At 46.7% G+C, this 24,557-nt stretch overlaps 1 protein-coding gene across 1 annotated transcript in view; it reads left to right on the top strand.

Annotated features, from left to right (window-relative positions):
- The window catches only part of SPAG17 (sperm associated antigen 17), a 292,210-nt gene that overhangs the window by 140,020 nt on the left and 127,633 nt on the right, over positions 1–24,557 (top strand). Inside the window, exons 13-14 of the mRNA XM_074975143.1 lie at positions 1,759–1,909; positions 3,525–3,755. Coding sequence (XP_074831244.1) covers positions 1,759–1,909; positions 3,525–3,755 — 382 coding nt within the window. The remainder of the gene's footprint in view (positions 1–1,758; positions 1,910–3,524; positions 3,756–24,557) is intronic.

The raw sequence follows: 24,557 nt of genomic DNA, 5'->3' as shown, positions 1-24,557 counted from the left end.
TTATGGAAATATGCTTATGAGTGTAAATATAATGTAACTGGAATATACTTTATGCAAAAGGTCTCTTATAAGGTATCATTACAAAGCTTATAATTACTGAGTGTGTTCATCCTATTTGTATGAATGTATCATTCTTGTATCTGAAGCTAGAAATATGAAGTATTACTCTGAACTCCTATTGTAACTATGCAAAGTGTGGGCCATTAATGGTGGTTTGGAATCTTGATGGCTTCCATTAACCAAGACAATTGGTTGTAAATGGCTCAGTTTACTTGTAAGCCTTCCTGTGTTCCTGTGAGTCAGTTAACTTGTAAACCTTCCTGTGAGTCAGGCCGGAAAGAATGGAGAATAGGGGTCTTACAGGACATGTGACCAGGTCACCTGGTACTGGAATCCATCTTAAACCTGGTGCTTTTCCATTTAGAAGGAGGGGTGGGAACCCAGAGAGACAAAGGATTCCCGCCTTGTGCCAAAGCTATAAAAGGGGGTGGAGCAGGACAAGGGAGATCAAAGTCATATGGAATCCCCTGCTTTTCACCTAAGATGCCTGCTGGAACTAGCAAGGTCTGTATCAAGGGAAAGGGTTGGGCCCAGACTAGGAAGGAGTCTAGTCTGTGAAAGGTTTCAGAGTAGCAGCCGTGTTAGTCTGTATTCACAAAAAGAAAAGGAGTACTTGTGGCACCTTAGAGACTAACAAATTTATTTGAGCATACGCTTTCGTGAGCTACAGCTCACTTCATTGGAGTCTGTGAAAGAAGCTTATTGGAACATCTCTGAGGGTGAGATTTACCTGTATTCAGTTTCTTAATGTATTAGGCTTAGACTTGCATGTTTTTGTTTTATTTTGCTGTTATCACTTGGAACCACTTAAATCCTACTTTTTATATTTAATAAAATCACTTTTTCTTATTAATTAACCCAGAGTAAGTAATTACTACCTGGGGGAGCAAACAGCTGAGCATATCTCTCTATCAGTGTTATAGAGGGTGGACAATTTATGTGTTTACCCTGTATACACTTTATACAGAGTAAAACGGATTCATTTGGGGTTTGGATCCCATTGGGAGCTGGGTGTCTGCGTGCTAGAGACAGGAGCACTTGATAAGCTGTTTTCAGTTAAGTCTGCAGCTTTGGGGGCATGGGTCAGCCCCTGGGTCTATGTTGCAGCAGATTAGTGTATCTGGCTCAATAAGACAAGGTTCTGAAGGCCCAAACTGGCAGAGAAAACGGGCTCTGAGGTAGTCTCAGCCCATCAGGTGACAGTCCCAAGAGGGTCATTGTGACTGAACCTGTCACAATGTGGAAGGGAAAGGCTAATACAAAAGCATCCTTTGCAGTGTGACAGACTAAATCAATACATATTTTCTATATTCCAGGAAAATTTCAGTTTATGGCTAAATGGCAAATAATTTTGTGATCTTTGGCAAATATCAGTTAATTGTGCCTTCTTCAATTATTCTCTTTTTCTTCTGGTATATATTCACTCCTCCACAGTGAGGAAAGTAAACAATAACTTATTTCATCTTCCACATAAAGGCACTGATTCAGCAAAACACAGAGTATATGCTCAATTTTAAGCATATGCTTAAATTCTATTGACTTCAAAGTAAAGTAAAGCATATGTGTGTAGGGTTTTTTGGGAGGGGGGCGGGGGGGGACAGGACTTGTGTGCTGAACTGGCACCTTAGTTATTTAATGAAAAATCCCTTTTTTGTGAAAGTTTACTTAGCTTTTTGTCCTTATTGCTCTTTGCTTCAGATCCAAGGGGGCTTAAACCCAGAAAAGATTGAACAGGATATGATGGACAAGCTGCCACTGGTGGGACTTCTTCAATTCCCCCTTCCTCCACCTGGAAACAACACTAAACGCTTGGCCAGAGTTCATGAGCTCATGCATTATTGCACCAATGGTAAATAGATTTTTTTTATTAATATTATTTCATTCTTTGTTGAGATAGTTGGAACCCACTTTTTTGGGGCCACTGTCTCAATTTACCCAACTAAGACCTTCACTGTATCAGCCAATATCTACTACCTTTCATATACTTGTGTCCATCCTAACCTACCATGGAGTTTGGCCTAACACCAAACCACAATTTCATGGTTATGAGCAGACTAGGTTACACTGCATGTTAGAGACCATGAGATTGACAACTAGGCATTAGCAGCATGTCAGGACTCACACAAGCATATAAACTCTGTATTAAGTTGGGACAAGAATATCAGTCACACAAATTACTAGTTCTGGTTCTAGTGCGCAGAACAAATGGGAACCACTGAGTTATATAATGTATTTGTTTACAAAGAACCTTTTGATTGAGAAAAGAGATTTGTCTTGGATTGGGAGGATTACTTGGGAGAAAAAACATGGTTTTCTCATTGTGTTTTCTTTGAGTTGCCCATGTTAATAGTATTGTAGTATCTACAATAATCACATTTTCTGGTTGTCATGATAAGGTCACTTCTCCATCAAGAATTGTCTCTGCAATTCCTCATTCTTGTAATGTGTGTACCTAGTTGGTGCACACTGTAAAACAGTTAGAAGGGCTACATAAATGCCGTCTAGTGAGTCTGAATGTTCAGTCTAAGGGTACAGTTAGTAATAAGTATCCAAACCCCTTCAATTCCTTTTTTACTGTCATAAGTGAGGCCCTACCAAATTCATGGTCCATTTTGGTCAATTTCACGCTCATATGATTTTTAAAATACCTGTGGTAAATTTCATGATTTCAGCTATTTAAATCTGAAATTTCATGGTGTTATAATTGTAGTGGTCCTAACCCTAAAAGGAGGGTGGGGGCGGGGGGAGGGGAGGGTTCTGCAAGGTTATTGTAGGGGAGGTTGTGGTACTGCTACCTTTTCTTCTGCGCTGCTGCAGGCGGCGGCTGCCTTCAGAGCTGGGCAGCTGGAGAGCTACGGCTGCTGGCCGGGTTCCCAGCTCTGAAGGCAGAGTCGCTGTCAGCAGCAGCACAGAAGTAAGGATAGCACGGGATGATATTGCCACCCTTACTTCTGCGCTGCTGCCTGCAGAGCTGGGCCCTCAGTCAGTAGCCACCACACTCTGGCCGCCCAGCTCTGAAGGCAGCAGAGCAGAAGCAAGGGTGGCATGGTATGGTATTGCTAACCTTACTTCTGCGCAATACCACAATCCCCCCTAAAATAACCTTGTGACCCCTCTGCCACTCCCTTTTGGGTCAGGACCCCCAATTTGAGAAATTGTGGTCTCCCCTGTGAAATCTGTGTAGTATGCAGTAAAAGCACACAAAAGACCAGATTTCACGGTCTGTGACACATTTTTCATGGCTGTGAATTTGGTAGGGTCGTAGTCATAAGACACATGTCTTATAATATATCTGACCACCATCTGATCAGTCCATTGATCATTACTGACATTACCATCACCGTTAGCCCCCTTGTTGGCAGCCTTAATAGCAATGCCAAGGACAATATACCTGGTCAGTCTTCTATTTACCTTTCACTGAAATGTAAGGACAATTTCTGTGGATGGTTTTAATTCTCTTCCAGAACTCTTGAGTTGGGCTGAAGTAGAAAGAGCCTTCAAAGTGTTTACTTTTGAAAGCCTGCAGCTGACTGGGGTGGATGACTCTGGCCTCCTGGAAGGCTCAGGGTTGATGCTTGGAGGTGATTATGAAGTATCTTATATCCCATGGGATAATCCAGCCAGGTTTGCAAGACATCTGAGACAACTATTGATGGTGGAAAACCTGTTTGATGAGAAAACTCCCAATGGCTCAGGTAACAGGGCATCTATCAGCATTATATCTAAAGAATTTAAACATACTATTCACTAGAATCCTTTTCTTTTACATTAATTCAGAATTATTTGTTATTACTTGGATGTGATGATTCTCCTGTTTTAGGAACCATTCAGTCATCAGGTACTCTATATTCCATTCATCAAGTAGGAATACTGGATAATGACATAAACTGGGCATTTTGTATGACAATTAAATAGTTTATTTAAACAAGTCTTTAAAAGTAGTATCTATGTAAAAGAGCTCTGCATAGCAGATATTAGAAAACTATTTTATAGCTTCTGATATAAAAGTGTATTTTAGAGAAGTTAAACATTGAAATCATACTATTAAACAGTTGTTTTAAACATATTTATACAACACACTGTAATATAGGATTTGGCAACTGTTTCAAAGTTTCACTCTTCTTAAGTGTTTCAGAAATGCTATTCATAAAGTGTATAAAACACTGCCTTTTATCTTGTAACTAAAATAGTAATTCTGTACTATTTATGTAACTAAAATAGTAATTCTGAAACTTTGATAATAGTAGTGGGTATATACAAATGGTTATAAGCAATAAAATGAAAAGAATGTAATTTACTGCTTGGAACTGAGTATGGACAGATTACATTTTAGCTACAATAGTCTCTCTGCAATTTCTGACAATGGGCCAAATCTTAACCTCATTGAAGTATGTTTATGCCAGGGGTTCTCAAACTTCATTGCACCACGACCCCCTTCTGATAACAAAAATTACTACAGGACCTCAGGAGGGGGGACTGAAGCCTGAGCCCGCCCAAGCCCCACCACCCTGGTAGGGGCAGGAGGGGCCAAAGCCCCACTGCCTCAGGCCAGGAAGCCAAAGCCAAAGCTCAAGGGCTTCAGCCCCGGGCAGGGGCCTGTAACCTGAGCCCCACCACCCAGGGCTGAAGCCTTCGGGCTTGGACTTGGGCTTTGGCCCTGGGCCCCAGCAAGTCTAAGCCAGCCCTGGCAACCCCATTAAAATGGGGTTGCAACACGCTTTGGGTTCCCAACCCACAGTTTGAGAACCACTGGTTTATGCGACTAACCGGGGTCGTCCTTAAGATTTATGGGGCCCTATGCAGTATTATTAAACTGGTCCCCTTATGCGCGACAGCAGTCCGGGCTCGCAGCCCGGGAGGGAGGGGAAAGACCGAGGCAGCAAAGGATACCGAGACACCCGGCCCACCTCACGGTGGTGGAGAATCACAGTTCCCCACAGAGACCCCCGTACCCTGTCCCTCACGCAGAATGCACGGTGCCAGAGCATTCAGGTCTGAGAATACGGCCCCTGCCTACGGAGACTGCAGTGTGCACTGGGTGTGCGGGAGCCAACCCATTCTTACCTGCTGTCATGGTCAGTGGGTGAAGCTGCCGCTTGGGGAGGCTAGCTCCCCAGCCCACGTGTTCTGCCTGTGGCCCTAACCATACTCCATTCCTGCCCTGCCTCAGGCCCTGCCCCACTCTACCCAGGCCCCACCCTCTCCCCACTGTCTCTCTCCTCTCTTCCCTCCCCCACCTTGCTCACTGCTTTCCAGCCAAATACCTGAACCCAAATGAAGCAAATGACATTTGAAAAAAACACTCTTCTGCAATTTCTTTCTAAAGAAAATGGAGCATGTTTTCCACTGCATGCCAGATGGTGAAGACTGGACATGCAGAAAGTACCTAATTAAAAGCACTAAATTTGGGAATAAAAAATGTCAGTCACAGGTTTTTTGATATGCTCTGAAGTTTGTCAGAGATTTATTTGCAAAAACTTTGTAGTAAGGGCGAGTCAGCTGTCTTGCTGAATACAACATTAAATATTATGGAATACATGATGCAGCTCTTCTCTGTTTTACATTTTCTTAATCAGTATTTCTAAGCTGATTTTATATTTTAAATGTACTCTTAAGCCTTCGTAAAGTAATCATTCCAGATTACTACATATTTAACTCACTTAAATAAAGACATTATTTTAAATTAATCAGTCACAGAGGTTTAGTTTGTTCATAACAATGTTCATTGCTTTTAGAAAAAGGGAACACTAATTTACTTTGTGTGAGCTCCATAACAAAAGACATGTTTATGAAATTTCACCTTTAAACCTCAACTTTAAAAAAAGATGTATCCAAAGATTTTAGGTATAACAAAGGATTTTATATCTTACTAGGTACTGATTTTGCTGGAGCGTTCTCTTAAAACTAGTTCATCAGATAGTCAGAAGTAAAGAAAGGGAAACTCTGTGTCCAGCTATCTGGCAGGAAAGGGCTGTTGTCCCTTTAAGGGCTCTCTTCAACAGGGGGATGAAGGGAGAAAGGGATGAACAGAAAGGACAGGAAGACTTTGGAAGCAAATTTTTTTTTACTATAGTAATTAAAATTAAAATGTGTATTTTAGGAAAGGGTGGTCTTTTGAAGGATTTATTTAAAAAACTATATGTCTGAAGATCCAAGCATTTAAGGCTAAAGACGATTGTGCATCTAAAAATCTATGCAAGGATTTTTTAGAGATGTGATTTTGTAATCTTCACTAACTCACGAATGAAATATTTTTAAAGCAAATTTTAAACTAAGGTCCTGTAGACTAACAGTTCTGAGTAAATATTACAGTAATGCACAACTGTTTTTGGCAGTAAATTCAGAAACTGACAGTATATACCTGGGGGTTGGCAAATGCCTGTGAAATGACTTCATTACCACTTGAATGGCTCTTTAACAATTTCAATGTTGTGCTAATAGGTCTGGCAGGCTGGAAGGCTTTTTCAATTTTAAGTTAGTAGATCCCCTCCGGAGTAAGAGTCACCAGGCTGCAGCAGCTAGCTGTGGGAGCCTGCAGGAAGGGTCAGAACAGGGATAGGCAGAGCCGGGAGAGTGGACACTAAGACCCAATTTTCAGGTGCCCTACACAGCTGTGTATGCTACTTATGCCTAAAGACAGCCCTGCCAATGACCAATGCAGACTAGACTAAATCCTACTCCCACTGATGTCAGTGGGATTAGGATTTAACCCAGTCTGCACTGGTTGTTGGTGTAAACATTTTCAGAACATCTGTACAGATCAATCAGGAAAGGCATCTCAAGGATATCAATATGTATACATCTGGTAGCATTCTGCTTCCACTACACAGCTGGAATAGTGAACTCTGGCCCTGAATCAGCAAGGTATTTAAGCATGTGCCTAACTTGAGAATTCAAGTAGTCCCAGTAAAGTCAATGCACATGCATAATTACCTTGCTGAATCAAGAAAAGGAGTACTTGTGGCACTTTAGAGACTAACAAATTTATCTGAGTGAGCTGTAGCTCCCGAAAGCTTATGCTCAAATAAATTTGTTCCTCTCTAAGGTGCCACAAGTACTCCTTTTCTTTTTGCGGATACAGACTAACACGGCTGCTACTCTGAAACTTGCTGAATCAGGCTCCCATGAAGTACAATACCTGTTCAGTCTTAGCAGCTGTGTTAGTGACCAGAGAGCGAAAGCCAAAATCAGAGGTGATGTGTAAAGTACTGTAAATTAGATCAATTAGACTCAGGGTATATCTAAATTACAAACTTTAGCCATCGCAAGATATGTCGGCATGAAGATGCTGTGGTCATTTCGCTTGTGCGCGTGCATCATTGGTGCAGTCCAAGACCAGCATCAGCAGTACCACCACTGTGGACCCCGCACCAGGGCCTAGTCGGGAGGTAAAGAAGAACACACATAAGCATGGCAGTAAGTCTTCCTCTAAGCTAAGAAGGGAGAGACCCCTTCCATGAGTTCCAGTCACGGGGATGAAGCAGACCCTAAAGCGCACAAACACAAAAAGAAGCTACATAAATCAATGGATATACCAGGACTGAGTGCAGATTTGCACACACAGTCAACATCGTCATCCCTCAGAACCAGAGAGCCATCCGTTCCAGGAGAGATCATGGCTCTGGTTCCGGGGACTGAGAAATTGTCCTTGATTCTTGGGAGGTCAGGAAAAGCCCTATAACTCTAGGAAGCGTTTGCCTGGAAAAGCCATGGTCCCCACGCCTTCTAGGGCCCTTTACTTCCAGGGAGACGCTATATACGGCACCAGACACACCACATCTGAAGCACTCTTCACCCCCACTCTGGCAGTATACACACTTCCACCCACTCCGACAGTACTGCTGATGGAACAGGTCTCCGAGTTTTCATCTTCGGAGGACTCAGATGAGGATCAGGGACTGTCTATCCCTTCCTGCCACTATGAGTACCAACAGAGGCCTTCTACATCATGGCAGTATCCTCCCTTCCAGCTGCCGCAGAGCCACTGATTTCCTGTGCCGTGGGGCCCTCCTCAGCACCCATCGGATCCATCCTGCTGGCCCTATTGGGGATCCTAGCCCCAGTACCCTCCCTCGGAACCCATCCATTCCATCAAGGAGGTTTCACCTATTTCACCATCTCGGGTGCCTTAGAGTAGACGCTCTGAACCAGGAATGGAAGATGAGCCACTCAGACTGGCTCCGACAATACCACGGGAACAGGAGAGATACCCATCATCCTCTCCTGATGTGGCAGTGGCTTCAACATCCCTCCCTCCCATCTCCTGCTGACTACTGCCAATTCCAGGATCTCTTGCATAGACTGCCTAGAGAGCTTCACATTCCCTTGGAGAAGATCCAAGACACTCAGCATAAGCTGCTGGATATACTTCACTCATCGGGGCCAAGCACAGTTGCTCTCTCAAACAACGATGCCATCATCGAGCCAGCTCGCAGAGTTTGGCATACCTTGGCTACATGTATGCTTACCTCAAAGGGGCAGAAAAAAGATACTATGTACCAGCCAAGGGCTCTGAGTACATAGGACTCTCACACTCACCTCCCAGTTCACTTGTGGCCCAGGCAGCAATGGAACAGGTAAGGCAACAGTATCCATACTCCACCCCATCTGACAGGAAGGGAAAGATACTGGACCTTTTAGGCTGCAAAATCTTCTCTTCAGCCAGCCTTCAATTCAGGATTTCGAATTATCAGGCATTATTTGCCAGATCCAATATCCTGAATTACAGCAAATTGGAGGACTTGTTGAGAAACTGACACAACTGGACCAGGTCCACTTCTAGTCAATAACTGAGGAGGGGAAGCTGGTAGTGATGCCCTTGCTCCAATCAGCAGTAGATGTAGCAGAAACCTCATCATGTTCAATGGCTACAGGCATTGTCATAAGGAGGCAGTTTTGGCTCCCTGGTTTTCCCAGGGAGGTACAAAATATCATCAAAGACCTCCCTTTTGATGAATACTGTCTTTTCAACCAGAAAACGGTCTATTCCCTCCATACCTTCAAGGATTCGAGAGCTACTCTTCCTTGGGTATTTACACACTGGCACCGAAACAAATTCTACTACCTGCAGCCCACACAGCATTACAGAACCTCCCAGTTTTTCCATCAACAGCCTTATGAACCATCAAGGAAGTGTCAGATAACTCAAAGATCACATCCTCCAGGACCACCCTCACAGTCTTCTTCCTCCCAAATGCAAACCCCCAGAGAAGAGGTATTTCTGAGGAACCCCAGAGTGATGTCAACCATCTTGCCTGCTGCCACACAACCACCCCACCCACTTTGGGGGTCATCTAGCACTCTTTTTACGAGCTTGGAGTGCAATAACAACAGACAAATGGGTGGTAAATGTCATCCACTATGGCTATATGATTGAGTTTATTATGCTACCTCATCCACAACCCTCTCCCTGATCCCTTTTCAGGGACCACCTTCATAACAGCATCCTCGCCCTGGAGGTGGACTCCTTACTACAAAGAGGTGTCATAGAGTGGGTTCCTCCGGACTATCAAGGGATAGGATTTGATTCAGCTTACTTCCTGATACCCAAAATGAAGGGTTGGTGGAGACCAATCCTGGATCTCCATTGTCTCAATCACTTCATCTGCAAACCCGTTTCATATGGTCACCTTAACAGCCATCATCCTGTCATTAGAAGAAGGCATGTGGTTTACGGCTTTTGATATACAGGATGCTTATTTTCACATAGACATCCATCTGGCCCACAGATGGTTACTGAGGTTTAAAATAGGCCCTCAGCACTTTCAATACAGGGTCCTGCCATTTGGACTCACCATTGCTCCCTTCACCAAAGTTTTCTCTGTCATGGCAGCCTACCTCAAGCGTTATGGGGTCCTTGTATTCTCCTATCTCGACAACTGGCTCCTAGTAGCACAGACCAGAGAAAAAGCCTGGATTTCAACCTCCAAGTTGCTCAGACTCCTTTCCTCCCTCAGGGTCAGCATCAATGTCAAAAATCAACTTTGGACCCCACACGGTTCCTAGACTTTATAGGGGCCTCCATCAGCTCAGTCACAGCATGAGCATACAAACCAAGGGACAGATTCCAGTCTCTGTAGAAACTCGTAGCCTGAGTGTAGTGAAGCACAGTGACCTCCCTCTGAGCCTGATGGAGAGGAATCGCCCCATGCCCCCTGCCCCCAGTGGATGGAGCCAAGCCAGCCTTGCCCCTCACGCCAGAAGCAGAGGGGCAGGACAGGAAGTATAAAAGGCAAGCCCTCCAGCTCAGTTGGGCCAGAGCCAGCGAAGCAGGCAGATGTCCCTGCCTTGCTGCTGAACTCCTGCCCAGTGACCGAGCGATGCAGCGCCATGCCCCCAGAGGAGACTGGCTGTGGAGAGATGTTGCTGGGACTGCCGTCTGCTGTTTACCCTGAAGAGATTGAGGACCCATGAACTACGGAGCCATGCCAAGGAGGGGCAGTAGGAAGTAGTCCAGGGGAACCAGACATTAGTCCAATTGTGTTGTGAGGAAACAAGTCATCATGTTTTGGTGACTTTCCCACTGACCCCTTGGTGGGACCACTGCTAGGGCCGGGGGCAGGGACACGGTGGAGTAGTCCACGGTAAGCCTGGCTCTCCCTGCCCCCCTGTCACCAACCCCACCCCTGAGAAGGTGGATTACTTACCCTAGGCCAGCAGGCCTGTGCCTTGTTTGTGGCTTGCCCCAGCCAGGAAGCTATGGGCCCCAAGACTGTAACTGCTGTCTGCTCCTGCCTGAAAGCTGAAGCTAAAGACTGCTCCTTGCTCTGCCCTGCCAAGGGTCAGAGCCCCCAGACTGTGTCCATTGCTGTCTGCCCCATTGAGGAGGCTTTGGCTAAAGACTCCCTGTTACTCTGTCCTGCTCAGAGGGCCAGAGCTACAGATTGCCTGCCCAGTCAGGTTATTGCCTGCTGTACCCTGACCAGAGGGCCAGAGCCCTAGCCCACTAATTGACTGTTTGTTGTTTGGCATAGTAAGGTAGAGTGGCCTCCCTACGAGCCTGATAGGGAGGGATGACCACATAACCACTACACTGAGCAGTCAACAGTCCTGTTCAGGCCAGGACTTGCCTATTCCTCCTTGGCCACGTGGCCTTGTGCACATATGTCACTCCCTTCACTCGCTTCCGCCTTCACTACCTCCAGATGTGGCTCCAGAGAGTTTACTAAACAGTGTTCCATGCCATATACCTGATTCTGTTGGTTTCTCCTGAGGTACTCTTTTTCCTCCAGTGGTGGATGGACCCACAACAAGTGTGTTCGGGGGTCCCCTTTCTCCCATCCTCCACAGACAAAACAGTCATCACCGATGTGTCCCTCATAGGATAGGGAGCACACATGGGAGATAACATGAACCCCTCAGGAATCCAGGATGCACATCAACATTCTGGAACTCAGGGCTGTAAAGAAGGCATGCCAAGCATTTCTCCCATCCATTCACTCCCATCATGTTCTTATGTCGGACAATGCCACCACCGTTTACTACATCAACAAACAAGGAGGCATGAAGTCAACTGCTTTGTGTGTGGAGGCGGTCAATCTATGGAATTGGTGCATTGCCCACAAGATCCTGTTATCTGCAACCTATCTTCCAGGGACTCAGAACATAACTGCAGAGTCACTCAGCTCACAGTTCGTGACCAATCATGAGTGTGAATTCCATGACACCAAGGTAAGCAACATCTTCAACCAATGGGGGACTCCAACCAGGGACCTCTTCACCTCCCCAGCCAACAAGTGCAGCACGTACTGCTCCAGGAGAGGTATTGGTCCCCACTCACAAGGCGATGCATTCATTCTCCACTGGTCAGACAAGATCATCAACGCCTTCCCCCCTTTACCACTCCTACCATGAGTACTCCACAAGATCAGGTGGGAGAGAGCAACAGTCATCCTGATTGCCCCACTCGGACCCAGACAGTTCTGGTTTCCCAACTTTCTCCACATGTCAGCTTACCCTCCACTTCCCATCTCCTCTTTCCCTAAGCTACTGACTCAACAAAGCAGCAAGATTAGACATTCTGATCCACAGACACTTCACCTCAGAGCACGGTATTTGGATGGGCATCTTCTCTAGAACAGGCATGTTTATCAGAAGTGCAAGACATCCTCTCAAGCAGCAGGAAGGAGTCTGACCGGGCCAAGTGGAACTGCTTTGCCTCCTGAGCCCAAAAGAAAGGGCTTTCCCCAGAACAGGTGGCAATTCCCCTTCTTTTGAATGATCTCTTGTTCTTGAAGGCATTGGGTCTCTCCCTCAACTCTCCCAAGGACCATCTAGCAGCAGTTAGCACCTTCCACCCTCCACCCCACCTCCAATGGAAGGACACTCCACATTTATACACCCGTTGACTGCTATGTTTTGGAAGGGCCTCATCAGAACCTTCCCACCTGTACAACCTATTGTCCCCCAGTGGGACCTTAACCTAATTTCTGCTGGTACTAATGAAACAGCCCTTTGAGCTGTTAGCTTCCTGCTATATGTCCCTTTCCATGAAAGTCACCTTCCTTGTGGCTACCAGTTTGGCAAGAAGGGTAGGTTAACTTGGGGCCATGATGGCAGATCCGCCTTTCACCACTTTCCATAAGGATAAAGTCTCCCTGCGTCTACATCCCAAGTTTCTGCCAAAGGTCTTATTCCAGTTTCATATCAATCAAACTGTCCTCTTACCTGCTTTCTTTCTGATGCTTCACACCTTGGAATAGGAATGACAACTTCACTCCCTCGACAGCTGTCGGGCTTTGGCCTTCTACTTGCAGCAGACACGACTGATCAGGAAATCTCCTAGATTGTTTATCACAATAGCCAAGAGGGTTAAGGGGCAGGCAGTCTCCACACAGAATCTCCATTGGGGTGTATTACACTATGCTATCAGTTGTCGGGAGTGCCTCCATCCCCTGGAGTGAGGGCCCATTTCACGAGAGCCCAGGCTTCAACCACAGCCACTCTCCATGATGTGCTGCTTTGGAACATATGTAGAGCGGCCATGTGGAGTTCAATATGTATCTTTGCCATGCATTATGCCTTGGTGCAGGACTCAGCGAACGATGCCTTAATTGGTGCAGCTGTCCTCCGCTCAACCATTCCACCCTCATCTTTGCACCCTCCTCCAACTTAGGTACTGCTTGTTAATCGCCCTCAGTGGAATTCAATAGGGACCATCACTTGAAGAAGAAGAGGAGATTACTTACCTGTAACTCAAGATTCTTCGAGATGTGTGTTCCGTATCTTTATTCCACTTCCCACCTTCCTTGCTCTTGACTGCAGATCTCTTGGATTTGCAGTGGAATAGAACTGGAGATGTGGTCAGTCCACCCACCCTTTAGCACCTCTGATGAACTATGAGGTGAGCCAAGGGTGCATGTGCGGACCAACGGACACTACTACTTGAAAAATCTCCAGCTCCGGATGCATGGTGCACATGCATAAACCCTCAGTGTAATACAGATAGGGACCACACATCTCAAACAACCTCCAGTTAGAGGTAAGTAACCTCCTCTTGCCATTGAGAATGTTGAAATGCCAGTAGTGATCCTGGGCGACCCAGCCTACCCCTTGGTCCCCTGGCTCATGAAGCTGTACACTGGTCACCTTGACAGCACCAAGAAACAATTTAACTACCAGCTCAGCAGGCGAAGAATGACAGTTGAATGTGCTTTTGTAGCTTTAAGGGATGCTGGCATTGTTTACTCACAAGATTGGATCTCAGTGAAAAAAATATCCCAATGGTTAAAGCTGCCTGCTGTGTCCTGCATAATATCTGTGAAGCAAAGGTGGGGGGGGGGAAATTGCTGCCGGGGTGGAGCGCAGAGGTGGAGTTGCTGTCTGCTGAGTTTGAACAGCCAGACACAAGGGCTATAAGAAGAGCTCAATATGGAGCTATACAGCTCAGGGAAGCTTTGAAAGAGAAGTTTAATAGCAAGCCACAGTAATGCGTTGAGGTGTGCTCTACCTGGCCCTGCTGTTTTGAATTAAGAATTGTAGTTCTTGGTGTACATCTATAAATATAACACTGCCAATGCACCTTTTAATTTTGTGGTGCCTGGTGTACATTTATGATTATTCTACTGTGTTTTTGTCACTGATCCTATGAGTTATGTCACGTTGTACAATAGCAAGTTAGTCGGTGCTTTCAATATCACTAGGCACTCTGCAGAATATGTAGGGAACTAATAAAGATTAATTATTTTCCAACCAATAGAATTGTATTGAGTAACAAAAATGTTGCAAAAAATTCTGTGAATGTTAAAAGCAAATACATTAAAAACTTAATCGATTTATGAAACAGAGCTTAAGAAGGGGAAAGAACATTCATGTCCATTTTAGCTATACTTACAGCAACTGTGGCTCTCCCAGGTCAGTGTATGTGAAGCTTTGGTTGTCCTTACTGTCCCATGGTGTAGAACAGTAGGGATAAGGATGTGGCTCCTGATGCTACATGGAATGTTGAGGGGGTTGTAGGGAGGTGCAAAATGGAGTCTCCATGGACTGCAAAGGGAGATGAGCCTGGGATTGTTGAGTCTGCAGCATCTGTGTTTGCTTCCAGAGAAGCCCCATTATGTCCTGGTGCATCTCCCTTTCCTTTTCCTCCTGTGACTCCTGTCTGCTCTTTCGTTCTCCATAAATCTTCAGTATTCACCCTCCAAACCTTCTGCTCATGGTCTAATGCAGCACTAGTTTGCAGGATCTTGCTGAACATGTCATCCTGAGTCCTCTTCTTTCTCCTCCTTATCTGGCTCAAGCATTCTGCAAGTGTGGAGGGGGAACCTCTCAAGGCCCCAACGGCATCAGTTACAGATAAAAAACACAAAGGGACCATTGTTAGTAGATTTGCAATGGAAAATGAAAGTTAAGATTCAGAATTCCATTCCCTTGCTCTGCTAAAGTTTTAAACAAGACATGCTTATTGACACTTCTCCTTTGGAGTGTACACAGCACTACTCACACCACCAGCCATGGTGAGTATGGCCTGTCAGGAGCAAGGGAAATTAGAAAGAAATTTCCCACTTGCATGAAACTATGAGTATAGGGAAATGGCACTGCATACTAGCACCATGTTCTAGAGACAGTGCTGATTTTAGCTGATATCTCTTCCTGAGAGTGAGAGAGGCACAGAGAGCACAGCTGCTACTAGCGTCCTGAAGCTGCATGGGCCTGAATGCTGCTAATCTGTTTACTGCAATAGTGCCTGATGAAGTTATCAACACCTGGCATGGGAAAACATCCTACTGCAGGGGAAGAAATAAGGCTGCCATTCCTAGAAACCTTCCTGAAGAGTACTGCAGGGAACCCCCATGAACGTTTTATTGAGATCTCTCAGGAGAATTCAAGGGACATCCCTGAGTACATAAACAAACTTATCCACGTGCCCCTCTCCTCCCCTCCACCCCCCACCTAGCTCTACAGGGGAATGGAAAGCAGATAACTCTACCTCTTGTTGTACTGCTACCTGCTCTAGTATGAGTAAATTAATTAGAAGTCAATAGCTGTGTCATGTGAAGTTGGGAGGCCCCACCAGTACATCATTGTAATGGGAAATACATTTACACACTTACCCAAGGTTCCTCCCCCTGCATTGGGCTCACCCCGATCAACTGCCAGGCCTGACTGGACTGCAGTAGAGTCTCAAACAGGTCCTGTCTAGACTCCCTGGTTACATGTTTTACATACTCCTATTCCTTCTTGTCCTCGGAGGTATCCACAGTGGTGTGTAGGGTGGTGGTGGTGTCTCTGCCAAGTATGGCATGTAGCTCTTTGTAAAAGCAGCAAGCCTGTGGCTTGACACCGGATCCACTGTTGGCCTCCCTGGATTTCACACTGCGCTGCTGCTGATCCCCATCTTACCCTTTCTCCTGCATCCCCAGTGCAAACTGCTCATAGATGTCCACATGTCTATGGCTGGTTTGTAGCTGTGCCTGCACAGTCTGTTCTGCCCACACACCCAAGAGATCCAAAATCTCCTGTCTACTCCAGGCTGGAGCACATCTTCAGTATGTAGCCAGCATGGTTGACGGGGCAGTTGCACACAACAGTGGAGAGTTGCTAGGTGTGTTCACCAAGCTGGACAATTAGGAAAAAATATTTAAAAAATTCTTGGGGTTTTAAATTGGGAGGGTTCTTCCGGTCTGCATGACCCATGGGCAGTGGAGTTCACAATTGTGAGCAGAGCAGTCAGTGTCGGGCATTGTGGGACAGCTGCTGGAGGACTGTTAGGGTCAACATAGGTAACACAGTGTCTACACTTGCACTGCATCAACCATGGCCCAATGCTGCTTGGGGAGGTGGTGTTACTGTGTCACTGTAACGGGGTGTTTAGATCAGCTGGGGACAAATTTAAGTGTAGAAACATGCACAACTAAGTCAACGCAAGGCGGCTTAGGTCTACATAATTTTTAGTGTAGAACAGACATCAGACTCCCTTAGACCTGCTTATATCTACCAATTTATGAGTTTAAGGGAATGAAATTGATAATTTGTTCATCAGGAACCTGGAAGAAGGTATAAAAAGTTATCAATGAAAGTAAGAGATTATTTACTTTACCTAAGGGCTTTTCTACCTTGGACATTAGTGTTTGGCAGGTCAGGGTGTGGCAAACTCACTTGCCATGCATTAAAGTCCCACATGGACACTACTCATCATTGTGGATCTCCACAGATCATCCAGTCCCACAGAGACCTTTGGAGCTAACACAAGATATTGTTCCAGGTCCAAAGTCTGATATCTCTCCTAGGAGGAAGAGAAATTGTTCTCCTTCCTCCCCTAGTCCTCCAAGGAAAAGGTTTCATAAGATGGACAGGAGCCATTCCAGGGCTTAGAGAAATTACTCCTCTTCTTCTAAGAGGGGCAAAGATCAGCACCGTGATTTCTCAGGTATGCAGGAAAAACCTGGGCCATCTAACCACTTTTTGGTATCAAGATGAGATCAGTTGGACACTGTACCATCAACTCTGCTACCATATGTGGGACACCTGTTGAGTTTGGTACCAATGACATTGTCATCAGCACTGACTGTTTTTATGCAAATGCTGTACTAGGCAGCACTGGAACATAAGAACGGCCCTACTGGGTCAGACCAAATGTTTATCTAGCCCAATATCCTGTCTTCTGACAGTGGCCAGTGCCAGGTGCCCCAGAGGGAATGAACAGAACAGGTAATGATCAAGTGATCCATCCCCTGTTGCTCATTCCCAGCTTCTGGCAAACAGAGAGTAGGGACACCATTCCTGCCCATCCTGGCTAATAGCCATTGATGGACCCATAGGCGCTGACTTCCCCTCTGCCCCGTAGGTACTTGACACCCCGTCCCGCCCACCCCTGTACCACCCTCAGCCCGCCCCAATTCCACCCCTTCCCCCAAGTTCCCACCCCTGCCCCCAAGCGTGTTGCATCCCCACTCCTCCCACTCCCTCCCGGAAAGTCCTAAGTGCTGCCAAACAGCTGTTAGGCAGCGGGTGGGAAGCGCTGGGAGGGGGAGGAGCGGGGACATGGCACGCTCGGGGAAGGAGGAAGTGAGGAGAGGGTGGGGGCGGAGGGAGCTTGTGCGTGGTGGGTGCGGAGCACCTGCTAATTTTTCCCCATGGGTGCTCCAGCGCTGCAGCACCCATAGAGTTGGCGCCTATGGATGGACCTATCCTCCATGAATTTATCTAGTTCTTTTTTGAACCCTGTTATGGTCTTGGCCTTCACAACATCCTCTGGCAAGGAGTTCCACAGGTTGACTGTGCGTTGTGTGAGGAAATACTTCCTTTCATTTGTTTTAAACCTGCTGCCTATTAATTTCATTTGGTGACCCCTAGTTCTTGTGTTATGAGAAGTAGTAAACAACACTTCCTTATCTACTTTCTCTACACCAGTCATAATTTTATAGACCTCAATCATATCTCTCCTTAACTATCTCTTTTCCAAGCTGAAAAGTCCCAGTCTTATTAATCTCTCTTCATACAGAAGCCGTTCCATACCCCTAATCATTTTTGTTGTCCTTTTCTGAACCTTTTTCAATTCCAGTATATCTTTGGATTTGCTCTTCCTCTCTGTTCCTGGCTCTCCAATAATTCAAGAGCATTCAGATGCCAAGAGTTTTTCTTCTGTGTCCTCAGCACCATGTGGACTGGTCACAGAGAGCAACCCTAGGCCTAATTAGAAATCTGGCCCTGCTGCCCAGCACTCTGGGGCTGGGGGCACTGGGGCAGCCCGGGGCTGGAGGAATGGCAGCCATGGTGGCGTGCTCTGGGCTCTGGCAGGGGAGGGGAGTGAAAGAGGCAGGGCCTCGGGCAGAAGGGGAGAGACTGAGGGCTAGTCTCCCCCAATGGAAACACACCGCCCCTGAGGAAAGGGATTCTACTCATGGTATTTCCTGATCCCCAAGTCCAAGAGAGGGATGAGACCTATTCTTGACCTTTGAGGTCTCAACAAGAACATCAAATACATGAGATTCCACATAGTTACTCTAGCTAACATTCTCCTCGCTTTGAATCAGGACAACTGGTTTGCTGCTATCAGTCTTCAGGACACCTACTTCCTTGTGACAATTTTCCCAAGCCGCAGGAAGTATCTGAGATTTGTAGTCTCAGGTCAGCATTACCAATACACAGTGCTCCCCTTTGACCTGTCATCAGCTCCATGTATTTTTACCAAGTGCATGACTGTAGTAGCAGCATATCTCAGGCATAGAGGAATATGTCTTTCCTTTCCTGGACAATTGGTTACTAAGGGGCAAGTCCTTTGTCGTATCCAGTTCTCTTCTGTAGTCTGGGTCTGATTTTAAACAATGGATGTCAACTTTAGTACCATCACAAAAAATCAAATTCATAGAGCCCTGCTAGGCTCTACAAGTTTGAGGGCATTTTTGCTGAATGAATGATTTCAAGCAGTTCGTCGCCTGTGTCTGTCTCTTCACTCTCACCCTTCAACTACAATCTGTGTATGCCTGAAGTTGCTAGGTCATATGGCCGCATGCACTTATGTAGTCCAGTATGTGAGATTGCACCTTCGTTCTCTTCAGGGCTGGTTGAAGTTGGTATATCCCAAATTGAATGGCCTGGAGTGGTGGATGGATCAGATCTATGTCTGCGAAGGGGTTCCCTTTGCCCGTCCTCCACTGATCAGTTACTGATGCTTCCACAGGAGGTTGGGGAGCGCATCTGAGGACACTGAAAATTCAAGGTTTGTGAGAACAAGAGGCTTGCCTTCATAACAATGTCCTGGAGCTTTGAGCCATTTACAATGTGTGCAGGCTTTTCAGGTGCAGATCAAGGCTATGGCATTGCATATACTCACCAACACCCCTGCAATGTGAACAAACAGGGAGGATCCTGCTCCAACCAGCTTTGACAGGAGGCAGTCTTGGCAGTTTTGTATCAAGAAGAACAGAATTCCACCAGCTGCTCACTTACTGGGGGTCCAGAATCACTTGGTTGATCATCTCATGTTGGGATTCCCTCTGAGACCTTTTCACTCAGCTTATCCAGAACACCTTGTCCAGTTCTGGAAGACCATTTCGTCCAGTTCTCTGGGATCCAAAACACTCAGTTTGACTCTTGATTTCATCATTCGGGTTCCTTTATTTGGCATACAGCAAAGCTATCTGAGTTGATCAGACTCAAGCGTAGGATATAGCGCATATAACACATCTGAAGTTACACAGGCCTCTTCCTTTATGTATATTTACACATTGCATTGCATTTGCTGTACATTAAATCACACATTTTTGGATTGGCTTGGTTACTTTGCAGGAACCAATCTCTGTACAGCATGCTCTGTCCGTGTACTGGTCATGTCGAACCTGATCTTTACCATTCAGGCTTATCTTGTCCATAGTCCCTAGCATCAGGCTGTTGCTGCTTATCTTAGATAGCACAGGCATCCTGACTTGAGCATACTATTTTTCAAGCCCCTATTTACAACTTAACTTTCCATTCACCTTCCCAAGAAATGAGGCAAGTTACTTGTCCACTAAGAAATGAAGCAAATTACTTGTGTCAAGCCAGGCCTACACCGCAGCAGGAATTTCTCCCAGAATCACTAGTGGTCTCTGAAGAGCGGTGTGCTGTGAACCATCTTCAGAGAATGAGGCATTCCAACTATCAACCTGTTTGCAACAAACAACAAGAATTGCCATCAATTTTGCTCTTGAGTGGGTCGCAGTCCAGGTTCCTTAAACAACACCTTCCATCCAAATTGGGGATTGGAACTGATGTATTCCTTCCCTCCAATCCCACTCATTTCTCGCGTTATTCTCAAACTGAAGCTGCCACATGGATTCACCAAGGGCAACTCATGCCTTCTATGATGAGATAACTGGCTCTGTGGATGAGGAGAAATCAGTGGATGTGTTATTCCTTGACTTTAGCAAAGCTTTTGATACGGTCTCCCACAGTATTCTTGCCAGCAAGTTAAAGAAGTATGGGCTGGATGAATGGACTACAAGGTGGATAGAAAGCTGGCTAGATTGTCGGGCTCAACGGGTAGTGATCAATGGCTCCATGTCTAGTTGGCAGCCAGTGTCAAGCGGAGTGCCCCAAGAGTCGGTCCTGGGGCTGGTTTTGTTCAATATCTTCATTAATGATCTGTTTCAGAGTAACAGCCGTGTTAGTCTGTATTTGCAAAAAGAAAAGGAGTACTTGTGGCACCTTAGAGACTAACCAATTTATTTGAGCATAAGCTTTCGTGAGCTACAGCTCACTTCATCGGATGCATACTGTGGAAAGTACAGAAGACGTTTTTATGGTTTGTGTGTATAAAAACGTCTTCTGTACTTTCCACAGTATGCATCCGATGAAGTGAGCTGTAGCTCACGAAAGCTTATGCTCAAATAAATTGGTTAGTCTCTAAGGTGCCACAAGTACTCCTTTTCTTTTATTAATGATCTGGAGGGCGGCGTGGATTGCATCCTTAGCAAGTTTGCAGATGACACCAAACTGGGAGGAGTGGTAGATGCGCTGGAGGATAGGGATAAGATACAGAGGGACCTAGACAGATTAGGGGGTTGGGCCAAAAGAAGGCCCGGCTTGACAAAGCCCTGGCTGGGATGATTTAGTTGGGGTTGGTCCTCCTTTGAGCAGGGGGTTGGACTACATGACCTCCTGAGGTCCATTCCAACCCTGATATTCTATGATTCTGTGATCTCAACCTGCACTTTCTCAATTGGTTTCACAAGAGCCTATTCATTCTGGAGAAGTTTCAAAAGAGGACCTTCCTCAAGCTGGAGACACGGTTGGAACAACAGCTATATCATCCTCATTCCCAGATCAGGCTGTGATTCCCTCTGCCTCATTTCACCCAGATGATTTTTTAAAATATCAAACTTTGATCAGAAGAGTGGTTGAGCCATTACAGGTTTCCCTGGAGGAGGCTGAAGAATTCTTACATAAATTTGTCAATATACTTCATTCGACCATGCCAGGGGTAGATAGCACTCCCGATTAATGAAGCTCTCATGGATCCTGCCAGGAATTTATGGCACACATCCAGAATAGCTGTCCCCACATCAAAGAAGGTGGACAAGTAATAACAATGCCCCATCTGCAGGAGCAGATAACTGGCTTTTTAGTATATGTTTCAGCTAATGAGAACTGAAACAACAACACAGAATAACTCAAAGAGAACGCAAACCAAATCATCTTGATTTATTTAGTCAGAAATACTATTCCTCAGCAAAACTTCAGTGTAGGATCTCAAACTACCCATCTCTGTTGATCCATTATGATTTTATGAACTATTACAAGTTTTCTTCTTTTGTTGACAAGCTACCTCCAGATAATAGGGAGGAGTTTTCAGCTTTATTTTCAGAAGGACAACTAGTTGTGAGAATGTCTGTCTGAGTGGCACTCGATGTGATCAACACTGCTTCTAGACCTGTGGCCATATTGCTGTTCATGAGAAGGGCATCCTAGCTTCCAAATTCCATTTTCTATTTGTAGTTCAGTCATGGACATCCCTTTTCAATTCCCAGATCTGTTTAGCTTAAAAACTGGTGATGCCCTTCATTCTTTGAAGGATTCTTGTGTTATGCTGCGATTTCTTGGGGTATACACACATCTGCCCTTAAAATCGCTGTGACATAGCAGGGATTTTCCCTTGTTATGTTGTATGTGAGTCTTACTGTTTTTGCATGAATGCATCCGATGAAGTGAGCTGTAGCTCACGAAAGCTTGTGCTCAAATAAATTTGTTAGTCTCTAAGGTGCTACAAGAACTCCTTTGGGTATAAGGGTTTGTGACTTTTGCGGGGGTTGCTCCAGCTGCCTGCATGGAAGCTATGGCCACCCCTTCGTAACCTCAGACCCAGGAGGGGGATGTGACCAGGTGATTCTTGGCCCGGGAAGCGAGACAAAGGCTGGAGGAGGAGCAACAGGCAGGACATGGGCCAGGCACCTGGAAATGAGTCAGTCTCGGCTGGCTTGGGGCACAGGGGGAGGACCAGAGCCCTGGCCCTGGGCTCTCCTCCCCGCAAGATGGACTTGGCTGAAAGTCACTGATTTCTGTGCTAACAAGTTCTGTCCCACGCTGTGTTCCTGTTGACTAATAAACCTTCTGTTTTACCGGCTGGCTGAGAGTCACGTCTGACTGCGGAGTTGGGGTGCAGGGCCCTCTGGCTTCCCCAGGAGCCGCGCCCAGGCGGACTCACTGCAGGAAGTGCACGGTGTGGAAGGGGATGCTGAATGCTCCGAGGTCAGACCCAGGAAGGTCAAAGCTGTGTAAGCTTCTTGCCCTGGAGACAGTATGCTCAGAGAGAGGAGGCATGCTCCCCCAGAGTCCTGACTGGTTTTGTAGGGAGTAGTTCCAGAGCATTGCCTTGGTGGCTCCGTGACAACTGGTGGTAGCGGTGGGATAAACTGCACCCCATGGACAGAGCATCCTGCAGTAAGTGACTGGGGAGCAGTAAAATGAAGGGGGATTAGCGAGAGACGGACGTGCTGAAGTTCTGAGAGGTGCAGTTCCAGGAGATGGAGGAGCCTATGGCTTAACCCCGAGAGAGAGTGGACCACCGAGAAGGGCTCTCGCACTGAAGGGGTTCCTCCTGGGAATCTTGGGGAGCTGAGAGAGCACAGGCCTGTGAGTCCATGACCACTAGGGAACAGCATGGAGATGGCCTATAACCGACTCTTAAGAAGGACATTGTAGAGCTGCGCAGAGAGAGAGGGCTGCACATTGGAAAGTTCACTAAAGCACAGCTGATTGCTCAGTTGGAAGAGGAGCCAGTTCCTGACCCAGCTGGGGCCACAAGAGAGGCTGGGAGCAGCCAGGCAGCCCCAGGGCCCGCATCAGCTCCTGACTCAGCTGGGGTCGCAAGAGACGCTGGGAGCAGCCGGGTGTCCCAGAGACCCATGTCCCCAACCAGCAGGGGGGGGTCTTCACCGGGTTCCCCTTTGGTGGATCTGAGATGGATGGAATTGGAGCTGAGATCGAAGGAGTCAGAGGACCGTGAAAGACAGGGAAGGCATGAAGCAGAACAGCAGGAGAGACAGAGGCAGCATGACTGGCGATGGCTGAGCTGAGAGGCAGAAGGACCCGCCCAGGGGAGAGTAAGGATGGACCCCGGCATGCCAGTTCCGCAGGGAACCTCGACACTAAATTGCTGTCCCAGGTTAAGGAGGGGTGAGATATAGATGCCTGTCTCATGGCCCTTGGGAAGGCTGGCAATTGGAACCAGGCTGGCCCTGCAGAAAGACTCTGGTGTCTAGTCCCCTTCCTGGGTCCCAAGGTCATAAAGCTGTTTAGCCAGATAGGCGGGGTGGCAGACTGGCTCTCACTCCTGGCCCCAGCACATATGTCTGCGTAGACTCTCCTAGGCTCAGGCCCCTTGGACCCCCCAGTGGGAGCAGAAGATGGTGGTCAATGGGGAGACATTCCTGGGGTGGTGAGACCCTGGGACAGAGAGAACTGTTGTCAGGCCCCGGGTGGTACAACCTCACCAGATGCTGAGGGGCTGTGTGACCTGAGTGAAGGTCCCAGGGATGAAGCCTCTCGTCCTGCCTATGGCCCAGATCCCTGTGCAGATGTAACCCACACACCTTCTGGGTGTGGTGCTCTGTCCCATCTAGTGGCACCGAGACCACTTAGAGAGAAAGATAAAATGAGTCTGCTCTACAGCCTTAGCTAACAGCCAGGTGGCTTTTAGCTCGTGAAGTAGAGGCTCATGCACTAAGCTCCAGAGATCCCCGGTTTGATCCTGCCTGCTGACGACCGGGGTCTATCGGCGTTACACAGACACAGGAGGGGTTGGGCTGGCTGGTAGTTGGGGTTCTCCAAGATATTGGCTGTGACCTCCTGTTGGGGGATGACTGTGTCTCTTTGGGACAGGATCCAGGCCCTGCTCCTGTAACAGCCGAGGATTTGAATTTGAATCCAGGGAACCAACCGGCTGAGACTGAAGCGGTCAGTGAAAATGCAAATGACCTGGCTGGCAGCGGGGAGGATCTGTTAAACTCAGAATATATGCCTGTCTATAACCAGAGCCCTGGAGCTGAGTGGGACAGATACTTCCCACACTCCTGCACATG

This window comes from Natator depressus, chromosome 1, assembly GCF_965152275.1.
Source record: "Natator depressus isolate rNatDep1 chromosome 1, rNatDep2.hap1, whole genome shotgun sequence".
NCBI lineage: Eukaryota > Metazoa > Chordata > Testudines > Cheloniidae > Natator > Natator depressus.
This window is presented reverse-complemented; position numbering and strand designations above follow the sequence as displayed.